The sequence below is a fragment of the Perna viridis genome, chromosome 15 (genome assembly GCF_037379345.1).
Source record: "Perna viridis isolate PV_CMFRI_1.1 ecotype Kerala chromosome 15, ASM3737934v1, whole genome shotgun sequence".
Taxonomy (NCBI): domain Eukaryota; kingdom Metazoa; phylum Mollusca; class Bivalvia; order Mytilida; family Mytilidae; genus Perna; species Perna viridis.
The window spans coordinates 22,691,167-22,702,850 of NC_142459.1; the positions used below are offsets into that span (position 1 = coordinate 22,691,167).

At 35.7% G+C, this 11,684-nt stretch overlaps 2 protein-coding genes across 3 annotated transcripts; both read right to left on the bottom strand.

The window, feature by feature from the left end:
* Nucleotides 1-1,643: 1,643 nt before the first annotated feature.
* On the bottom strand, nt 1,644-5,005 carry LOC148597493 (C1q-related factor-like). The gene is made up of 3 exons (XM_088564243.1): nt 4,820-5,005; nt 3,650-3,709; nt 1,644-2,105 (listed from the first exon to the last, which is right to left on the bottom strand). Exons 1-3 carry the CDS (start codon nt 4,962-4,964, stop codon nt 1,666-1,668), a joined length of 645 nt encoding a protein of 214 aa, XP_088420369.1. The 5' UTR covers nt 4,965-5,005; the 3' UTR covers nt 1,644-1,665.
* A 2,886-nt stretch (nt 5,006-7,891) lies between these two features.
* On the bottom strand, nt 7,892-11,069 carry LOC148597494 (cerebellin-3-like). 2 transcript variants are annotated; one of them, XM_088564258.1, is made up of 3 exons: nt 10,910-11,069; nt 9,121-9,171; nt 7,892-8,355 (listed from the first exon to the last, which is right to left on the bottom strand). In XM_088564258.1, exons 1-3 carry the CDS (start codon nt 11,061-11,063, stop codon nt 7,928-7,930), a joined length of 633 nt encoding a protein of 210 aa, XP_088420384.1. In that variant the 5' UTR covers nt 11,064-11,069; the 3' UTR covers nt 7,892-7,927. The 2 variants fall into 2 exon arrangements, with proteins under 2 accessions (XP_088420384.1, XP_088420385.1); XM_088564259.1 differs by lacking the exon at nt 9,121-9,171.
* Nucleotides 11,070-11,684: the final 615 nt, after the last annotated feature.

The following is an 11,684-nucleotide window of genomic DNA, read 5'->3' on the forward strand; positions in this document are numbered from 1 at the left end:
CCGCTTCCTGATTTGTTATGTATCACTCCGCTAAGCTGTCCGCTCTATTGTACTACAAGATGCAAACAAATTCACAGGGCATGAACACCATTCATTATAAATTCGCAAAGCTATTTCTGATACACATGCAAAGCTGTTTTCTGCTTATTTGCATAAAAGGGTGGGGTTTAGCCCTTAGCAAGGTAGAGTTTTTTATTTAAATGGGTATATACAGCATGTACCCTTTGGATAGGAGATTGAATGAATGGAATAATTTGTAACTCGAATACAGCAGACATACTAAATATACGTCACTATGAGAGCAATCATAGAACATAATCGAACGTCAGGAATTAACTACGTTTTGGCATATAGTATTCGAGCTTTTCTGGTTCTGTTTCTAGTCTGCGAAAGGCTTATTTCATGCAACAACACAACGGTCATACTAACTTTTTTTTCAGGTTGTACCAACTTACAGAAAATGAAGTCAAATAAGTGGAGATGTAGCATAGCATTTAGTCTATGTGTTTATTTTACCAACAAAAGCCTTTTTTGTGCAGTTAGTCGACGCATACAAACATAAAAACCTTAGTGCAATATGTGTAAAGACTGATATCCCTCCCAAAAACCACCAGAAACAAAAACAAAAACAAAAACAAAAAACCAAGCAAAAGAATTACATTTTTTTGCAGGATATTTTTGGCAACATGCTTCAGTAATTTGCATATTCCAACCTTAATGTCCTATTGTATCAAGACAATTTTAGATGACGTATTTAGTTAATTCAATCACGTGACCCAATAGTCGATTGCCCAGACGTCCAACAGCTGATCTGCCAGACAAGCCGCCACGGCCCCTGTTTGTCTAGCAGGTCAGGCGTTGGACGTCAGAGCAATTTCGGAATAATGGCCTAAATGTTTGTATCGAAAAACCACATGTAAACGAAATCAATGAAAGTGGCATACATAAGATACTTTGTGACACCATTTGAAGCGTTAACAGTTCGTACTTTTTTTCTAGTTTAAATCTTTTTCATATAAAAGTATACAAATAAGTCTTTGTATTGGGTAAGCTAAATATTTCAGTAAATAATAGGACAGGAAACTGATATGTGATCAGAACACGCCATTGCATGCAATGTTTTGTTGATAATTCGTTTATTTCAATCGTCTTTTTCGTTTTATTTTTCGTTTGTTTTTATGTTTTGTTCTGCTCATACTTGTAATAATCAGTATTTTTTTTTTGTAGTGAGGTTGATACGGAAGCATGCCAGGAAGCGCGAGTCTTCCTAATGTTATCACTAAACGTTATACATGTATATTATTTTTAAATGTACTGCCTGGTTGCCATGGTTTGCGTGTATTTTATCCTCACATGAAACCTTTTTTAAACAATCCAGTAGAAGTGTTTCTTGGTACGGTCGTTAAACTTGTTTTGTTAACTAGTTTCGTTCTCACTGGTACACAATGTATCAAAGTGAATAATGTGATTGTTCCATCATTTCCCCAAAGATCATTCAGCACATGCGCGCAAATCTGGGAATCACCCCCCTCTTCTTTGGAACACATATAAGGATAACAGATAAACAAGAGATCCCACTGATATCATACCAATTGTACATGTAACACCGCCCACTTTCTTTGAATCTGTAAAAGACTGCAACCTTGTGTTTGTTATGACTCTTTATTAGTCCTGATAAAGGAGAAATCCAGAGAAGTTATTATAATCATGCTCTAAACTTTCAGAACCACTGTCATCATCACGCACCCAAACAGTGTCACCAGCATTTAAATGGGTAATAACAGCCACGGTTCCGCTCTCATATCCCTCACGATCCGCCCAGTTCCTTCCGATTACGACACCATTTTTCACAACGTTTACGTGGATGCCATGACCCGGAAGGGACATCACCGTATTCACAAAATGATAAGTACCAGAAACTGGTGCTCGGAATTGACCCTTTGATTCGTCATAACTGTCTCCGTCATTTATGGTGATGATATCATACATGACGGCTTGGTGAGAAGCGACTATTTTATTGGAAGACAAGTGGGCGTTGAAAGCTACTTTTACGGGCGCTTCCAGCAGCAGTCTTGGTTGGTGTGTTTTCTCTTGGCAAGTCCTCTCTGCAAAACAATACGTAGACATGAGTTTAGTGTGTATATCTACAATGTCTGATACTCATTAATATTGTCAATATAATGTATACATGGTATAGAAACAGAACCAAATTTCTCATATTTATCAATTGATTATGATGTAACGTCCAATGGCAAATTTCAAGCATTCCAGGAGGCGAACGTTTCAGATTACTAGAGACCCGTGCAGGTCCGGGTGTCAAAAGAATAGGCCTGCAGTAGCGCTAAGCTTGTCGTAAAAGGCGACTAAATAGTGCTCAGAACCTTAGCCAGGTGCTAGGGCGCTCTGCCCACAGAGCAACTGCGTTGTGTGCCCCAGGTGGTGGAATGGGATACCCCTGGTGTGTTACATGCTGGGGTTGTCAGGCTATAATACGGAAAACCTGACCGCAAACCATAGTGGTGCACCCTGTTGGGAAAGATGCCACGTTCCTCGCACGTTAAAGAACCCTACTGTGGTATTCTCCCAGAGTAAGAACCATAGGGCTCCGCCACAGGAGGCCAAATTGCCCGACCCTACCCACCTCTCCCTATTCCCAGTGGCAATCAAAATTTGTTGACCCCATTGTCCTTGTGTCCCATCCCTTTTTCATTTCATCATCAATTTCATGTTCATCGTCTGAATATAGCTGAAATATTGCTGCTCGGACGTTAAACCCCAACAAACAAACAAACAAACAAACAAACAAACAAATACATGTAGATTACTAGTAATCGAACGGAACCTGCTTTTTTGTTATTTCAGAGACATAACTGCCCGTAATGACAGGTGGGCACCCCTCTCAGACACATAAATGTAGTTCTGACTCCGAGCCAACCATAGGGTAATATATCCCCACTCTACCGCGAGCTTGGCTTCCAAAAATGACATCCAAATTTAAAGTCATTTGATGTGACTCGGACGCGAAACCACGAGCATCAAGGGGGTCTACACTGCTAATAGCCATGGGGCTTTATTTCTAGGGACTGAATCTGACATAAATGCATACATTTAGACGCTACAGACGATAACACGGAATTCGTCAATATTTATACGTATTAATAAAGTAACTTTACAATAAGTATAATATTTCCTCAGGATTGAAAGCCGAATTGTTTGTTTGCTGGTACACAGTGTACATGTACATGACTGTTTGACAGAACCTGTACCAATTTAACGTTGTGGATCAAATAAGTTAGGTGGCACTTAAATATTACTCCTTTTACGAATCATGCAATATGAGATACATGGTTGGAAAGCCTATCTATTTTTTTAATATTTTGTTTCTCGATTTTCGATGTGATTATCTCCTTTGACCAGAAAGACTAGTATGTCTTGAATAATTATACATTTCATCATATAGACCCATAAAGCAACTGAATACTAAATAAAAATGTGTATACATGTATATATGGGGTGTATAAAATTTTACATAATTTGCATGATTATTACAAAGACTGATACTTGAGTATTGTTTGTTGTTTGTTGGGGTTTAATGCCCGAGCAGCAATATTTCAGCTATATTCAGACAACAAGAAACTTGAGTACTTACGTTTCTCTTTCGTTACATTCAACTCATGTTTCACTATATCTAATTCTTTCGATAAGTCATCTGAAAAAAATACCCCACTTATATTATATAGAGCAGTGAACTATCATATTCGCCTATACAATGAAAAACCGCTGTGACAATTCACAAATCAAGACATAACAAGGACAAGTACACACATTTGTAAGTGTCATAAAAAAAACCCAAACAAAAACAAAATTAAAAGAGTAGAGATGAGATGCAAATGTAGCCGACCCTAGGACAGTTCTAAAATTGTCATAGAACACCCAGCTTTTCTGACAGTACTGCTAGCAGAACCGACTCTACGAGAACAGTTCTGGTACTAGAGCTAGATTTTCTGACAGTTCTAGTACTATAACAGTTCTAATAGTAGAACCAGCTCTGCATGCTAGATTTGTCAGAAGAGCTGACTCTAAAGCTGTCCGAGTACTGTTCTAAAACTGTCCGAGCACTGTTCTAACACTGTCCGATAACTGTTCTAAATCTACCATAGAAATGTTCTTAGAACAGTTTTGTGAGAGGTAAGTACTTATCTCATCTGTACGGAGCTTTCTTCAAAACGTTTTGTTTGAGCGTTCGTCTATCGTGCGTTTAGGTTCCGTGCGTGCGGGAAACCTAAACGTCTCAAGGAATGTAGTTCATTTTGAAGAGGCGTCATCGTTCTGTTACCGGGGATTTCATTATTTCTGTTATCGAAGTCTTTCAGAGCTTACTTAAATGTGTGTTTATACTTGTTGAAAATCTTTTGTTGATCTTCGTAAATATTTATTGTTTTGTTTTTATGTTAAACACTGGTACAATTGTTGCGTTTTACCATATCCGTTCTGGTTTCTTTTGAATACTGCTTGGAGTTGGGTTTTTCCGCAAAAAGTTCGGTAATTTTAACTACCTACATGTACACTTCCCACAAGTTTCTACAAGCCCTTGACAGAAGCCGAACGCGATAAAGGATGCCTTGACTCATCAATATCATAAAAAGACAACTTTTACAAACACTTTAATGGTTATTTCTGGTGGTTATTGGGTATAATAGTTAATTGGTTAATGTAATAAAATCTCTGAGTTTTTTCCCTTCATCTGCCACACCTTATACACATTTTGCGCGATTTTTAGACGGAAAAGTACTTAATATATCACTGGTAACATTCTTACCGATTTTTTTGACGTATTCAACTTTCATGGACTCGAGATATTCCCATTGTTCTTTCGTCCAAGTTGCCTGTCTGGACAGAACACTACCCGGACTGTATATACCAATAATAATCAGAATTACCAAAAGACGGTAACTTCGAAACATTGCTGTAATCTTATCACAAGAATGTCTGTTTAACTCGGTCTTAACTTGTAAGATAATGATTGTGAAAAATTTATAGGTTGAAGGTCGGTGTTTGACAAACTCTAATTGACACAAATGGGTATTATGTAAGAATTACTTAGTCCTTTTTTATATACACAAAATGAAATGTGTTAAAATGAAATCTTCTTGTACAAACAAAATATAAGCCGCCAAAAAAAAAAAGTTTATTTTGTCCTTTAAATACTGTGCGACATTTACATAGTATTTAAAACACTATGGCATTCTAATAGTCATCAATCACTGAAAGGAAATACTATGAAGATGGAAGCAGACAACAAATCAGATATTTCATGAAGGGGCAGATAAAAAAAGAGAATAATTATTCATTAATCAGTTCGCGTTTTGTTTACATTTCTTTGATTCCCATGCTTCCTTTTAGTTATTTCATGTTCTTTGTTGTGTGTATCTGTTTTCTCTGTCTTGTCTAGATCTTTATCCTTCGAGTGATTCCGCTCGAGCCTTGGTTCCCTTGATTACTGTTACACATAGTCGTGTTTGTGCTGTAAAACCGCATAGTTTCTGAGAACCTAGTTCAAGTGACACGCACGTCAGCCTTTGAAAGAATATAATTTGAAGTAATTGAATGTTATGGCTCTGAAAAGCGCCAAACAGTGTGGCGGATGCATGAGGAGGGTTCCGGATGTTAAATCCCATTTGTTGTAATCTTTTTATCATTTTGTGTACATTTTTTTATTGTGAAATTTTAGAGCAATTAATTTCCTATCCATGTTTGTTAATATTTGAACATATATGTAATTCACTGTATTTTATAATCCTTAAGTTGGAATGGTTACATATCTGTCAAAACATAGTTTTGTTTGCAAATTGTAATAAGAGACAGTTCGGAAATCCGATAGCTAAAGTACGGACGCCGTATTGTACTTACCAGACATTCAGTTGGAATATTTCCGTTGGTTTTGTATGGAAAACCATATGTAGTTATGAACTTGAAAATTACATTATTGTATCCTATTTTAGTGCAATTCGGACTACCGATAATGACATCTGTGGATACCCCATTGTAGTATATTTTGGAACATTTGCAGTTTATTTCATTCAATATGATTGTTGTTCGTTTTAATCTCTATCGCTAGTTTCCCCGCAGTTCTACATTGCGTTATTAACATCAAATAGCTTACTAAGCATCTAAACGCTTGTAGACAACTGTTAAAAATGCTCCTTTTACTCTATATATTGGATAATAATTGACAGTAAATGAAATGTACGACAGGCATAGAAGATTGGTGAGTAGACATTTTAGCACTGTTTGAAAACATGCAAGTGGTCATTTTAATGCCGTAGACCTGTATTGATTTACCTATATACCTATATAACATAGACCCCAGGCCTAATAATCTACACATACATGTGCATTGACATGTATGTAAAACACTTTTTTTTTCACAAATACTCATAATATAAACATCTGTCATGGACCTGACATTGGTTGAAACCAATCGAAAATAAAAGAGTTTGATTGTGAGGGTCATCGTTATAGAGTAGTGAGGGTCATCTTTATAGAGTTGTGAGGTTCATCGTTATAGTTGTGAGGGTCATCGTTATAGAGTTGTGAGGGTCATCGTTAGAGTTGTGAGGGTCATCGTTATAGAGTTGTGAGGGTCATCTTTATAGAGTTGTGAGGGTCATCTTTATAGAGTTGTGAGGTTCATCGTTATAGTTGTGAGGGTCATCGTTATAGAGTTGTGAGGGTCATCGTTAGAGTTGTGAGGGTCATCGTTATAGAGTTGTGAGGGTCATCGTTATAGAGTTGTGAGGGTCATCGTTATAGAGTTGTGAGGGTCATCGTTATGGAGTTGTGAAGGTCATCGTTATAGAGTTGTGAGGGTCATCGTTATGGTGTTGTGAGGGTCATCGTTATAGAGTTGTGAGGGTCATCGTTATAGAGTTGTTCAAAAGAACATTAAAAAGGGGTGCCCTAAATTATCTAAACAAAATATAAACAAAAACACAATGAAATTGTTGACTCATGTCCTAGGTCATACTACCGGAAATAAATCATGTTTAAACTATGAAAAAAGAGTAAGAATCACATTGAACTTATCGTATGCCGTAACTATGAATAAGCATAAAAACTTACACTGTGCTAGAATCAGGTGTACACATCAAAAATTATAAAAGACATGAATGTACATTTTGTCATCAAAACAAGTATCGAAAGAATGAAAACACGGGGAAAGAAACGAACATTTAACTATAGGTACCAATAATAAGAATCAAGAACGGTCACTGTCTGCACGTGAGGGAAAGGCAGTACAGCACGGCACCGCTAAACTTGGTGCCATAGTCTGGAACACTATACTACGTCGCCTGTCTGAACATCTGACATTATTATTTTTTTTTTTTTATCACAATGAAGTCTACGTTTTGTTTGTGGTTTTGTAATGTATTATCAGATACGTTTGTGAAATTGGACGTTTATGGTTCATTATATGATTAAGCAATTTTTCTCTGACCCATATGATGAAACAGTCACTTAAGTGTGTGTGTGTGTGAATTAACATCTGTTTTTTTTTTGTTACAATTTAAGTATGAAGTCCATGTCACAAACGTACTTCCATTTTATCACAAGAACATTCATTTGATTTGCCCAATCAAGTGAACATGATTTGGTACATAATCATTAACGCGTAAGTTTTCATGGAGCAGCATCGAAATAATTTCGATCCTCCCTGTCATAATATATATTGATTTCAAATCATTTTCTTGTACAATACCAATGTAATCACGCGAAGCACTCTTAATATAAAAGAGGTGCCACTTAACGTTCTTAACGTTTAAGTCTCACATACGGTTATTTGGGAAAGTTTGAATCTTCATTAATTAAGGTATTGAAATTCCACACAGCATTAAACGTCAACAACCCCAAATAATTTATTATTTTACTATGTTCGATACATCAGAAAGCCACTGAAGTTGTTGTAAAAATGTTCCAAATATCTGTTTCCGGTGTCTTCATCTCTAACCCAGACACTGTCACCAGCCTCTAATTCCACTATAACCGTAGTAGAACCACTTTCCCATCCCTCAAAATCAGCGAAATTCCATGCAATAGGAGCGCCGTTTTTTACTATGTTCACGTGCACTGACGTTCCTGATTTTGACATTACGGTGCTTGTAAAATGGTATATTCCAGTGACAGGTGCTTGGAAGATTCCACTAAATTTATTGTATCCTTGCCCAGCATTCACTGTGACTGAATCATACACGACGGCCTGAAGGTATGTGTTGTTTGAGGATTTAGACATATGCGCACAGAAAGCAATGGGCTGTGCTGCGTTCCCTAAAAGTAGTCGTCGTGGTCTGGAGTTACCTTTAAAACATAAAAAAAAACAGATGTAAAAAAATTCATTTATTCATAAATCTGGATTTTACTCCATTTTTATATGTGTATTATATGGTTTCGATCTGCACATTCTGTTGTTCGTTAGTTTTTTGTCCTTTTTTTGGTTTCAGAGTCGTCCCTTGAAATAATCAACTCATTGCTTTGCCAAATCCGCGGTTTTCCCTTGATATGACTCATATGATTTGTAAATGTAGGTTTTGAATCCGAATTAATGAAATTGAATAGATTACATTTTCTTCTATAATTGCATATTATATATATGGCATTATATAGGGATGAAGTGTACATGTAGATACTCTGAAACATGAATGGCTCAAAATGGTTCTGTCGGAAGTGATGTATTTCGGAAATAGACCCTTTTGTGCTAACTGTGGGATAGTCGATGAGCATGCGTAGAGCATGCTCAATATACACATCCGCAAGGAAAATTCTTTTGTTCTATCCAAGTCCTATCTCGCGGAAGTGTACATTGAGCATGCTCACCAACTTACCCCAAAAAAGTCTATTACGTATGCAGTAAGGAAGTGATTGATTGAAATTAATGTGATTTAATTCCAAGAAAAATGCTATGTCATAAAGGGAGATAATTTAGTTGGAAACCATAGAACATACAAAATAATGTGTTTGACTCTTTATTTTCAAAATTCGAAAGCTGTATAATCTCACGATATCATTCTTAATTAAAACTTTAGTGAGGATTATCATATTTGTACATGTATGTATGGAGCTTACCGCTGCCTTTCATTTCCTGTATCTCATCTCTCATGCTCTGTATTTCCTGAACTATAAAAAACATGTATTTATACACATATAGGAGAGTTCTTCGTGATGTCATCACTTTCACGTAATCTGGTTTTGGTTGGCAAAAAATCCATGGAGTGGCATGGTCATCAACTTTAAATCATTACAACTTTTTTGTTTTTAAGACAAATTGAATTGTAAAGTTCTTTTGTCCCTAAATTGCAAATAAAGTGCTTTTTATCAATGGGATTTTTTAATAAATATTCAGTAATTAGACTATATGAACATAAAATATTTAACTATAGTTTTATATGAAAATAGAGGTTTACATGTACATATCATTATAACTTTTTTTTCAAGTAAGAGAGTTATAAATTCACAGACAAAATACAAATTTTTTATGTAAATGAAACATTTTAAAGAACCAAAATTAGATATAAAATAAAAAAATATAAAGTTTTGAAAATTAAAAATCTTATCATGAAATTGTCAATAGTTCATTTTTAGGTGTTTATTTGCCAACAAGTTTGCCACTTACTGATATGCACATTATTGAAGATGACATCACTAATGAAATTGGCAAACTCTCCTATAGGAAATTATTGTTTCCCCTTACAATGAATATTTTTTTTAACAAAAATGTTAATTAAGGACAGACGCTTATATCCTATTGTAAACACTAGAACCATACTATTGTTTTGTTTGTACTACTAAGGACTCAATCCAAAACCCATGTTCAATTCAGATGCTGCAAATACAATGTGCAAAAAGAAGAAAAAAAGCCGAACAAACGGTCTCAATACACCATATTTTTACGGTATTACATGTATAGTCGTGCTGTGTACAGAAGTAAAATGTGATTCATGGATGAAAAGCCTACGTATTTTATATAACCCGTGTCTTTGGAGATAAAAATTAAATAGAATGCACTGTAAATTTTAACATTAAGGGAAATAACTCTGTGAATGACACTAAAATACAATATAAACTGTGTGATATTCATTGTGGACTATCTATTAAGAGCAGACAGATTATAATGAATAATTATACATTTCATCATATAGACCTATAAAGAAACTTAATAGCAAAAATAAAAATATGTAGCCTTTTCTGAGGTGTATCATAATTACAGAATTTACTGGATTCTTACAAAGACTATTACATGTCATAAGTCAACCAAATCAATAACGATTACCTCCTCAAAGAGCCAGTGTCGTGTGCAAGCTATACACTTGTACTTTTTGTCTCAAGTTTGCAACAACTGAACATGAAATGGGTTTATATCATTGTACATTTAACACTGCTATTCCCGACTTGCAGACCAACATTTTGTCAACATTTATCTCCCTTTGGAGCAGGTGTCTATTTGGAACACGAAAGGTTTTCCATTCGATATCGACGATACATTAGAAAATCTCGAAAGTCAAAAGGGAATTTCTCGTTCTACTGACCCTGCCATAAATTTTCTTTACCCGGGATACAAATGAGAATCATCCTTATGTAATCTACCAACAAAATGAAACACCCTGTAAATTTTAGAAACACCGTTGTGTTTGTCTGCTTGGGATTCCATTTTCATTCGAGTTACCTTTTTTTTCTGCACCCGTATCCGAACTGCTTTATACCTGCTCTTACGGGAGGTAACTCTGCAAAAAAAAAAAACAGGATAAAAAATGGCTGCATCTCGAGCTCCGCAAGTAGGGAATTGAAAAGCTTACATTTAACGTATGAATTTAATAAATCAGAGATAATTACTATAATCTAAATCTTTTTGATTTACCGAATTCTTGCTTCATGATACTAAGGAACTCTATCTGTTCATCTGTCCACGTGATTTTACCAATCACACCATGAATGTTATTAAGACATCCAAACAAAAGCACAAATGGAACAAAACCACAACACGTCATCGTAAAGTGTACTTGTAACGACATTTTAGATTTATGTCAAATATTTGTGTATATAAAGATAAGACCTGAAGCATCACGATTATACATAATACACTTTATACAAGAAATAAACAACGTATGCTTCGTTACCAAATTAAAATTAAATTAGAATGACCATCCAGATGTGGGAGGGGTTTTAGGGGTAACATTGGAACCAATTTTTTTTTGTTATTTCCATGCAGCATTCAGGCAACAAAAAGCAACTAATAGCCTGAAACTTTATATATTTTTTTAAACATTTTCAGGAATTCACAACCATTTTCTGGTAACTGAATAAGAAGACAGAAATAATCAAACGAGTGGCAATTTAAAGAAACAATAAAGTTGACAGCACAAAGAGTACAGCATACCATTATGCAGTTAACGTACTCCCGAACAGTTAGAGTAGGTATATGTAAACGCTCTTGGACCCACGTGGGATCTGAAATAATGACAGATTGACAACATAGCAGCCAGTTGCTAGTTGAATATACACTGACCGAGTTTTTCGGACAGGTATCCTGAAGGCCGGGCTTTGCATTCCTTTATCACCGTCTACTTACAGAACTCACAAACATAAACCCCGAAAGAGGCAGTCGTGCGAGATTCACAAGGATAGCCAAGACC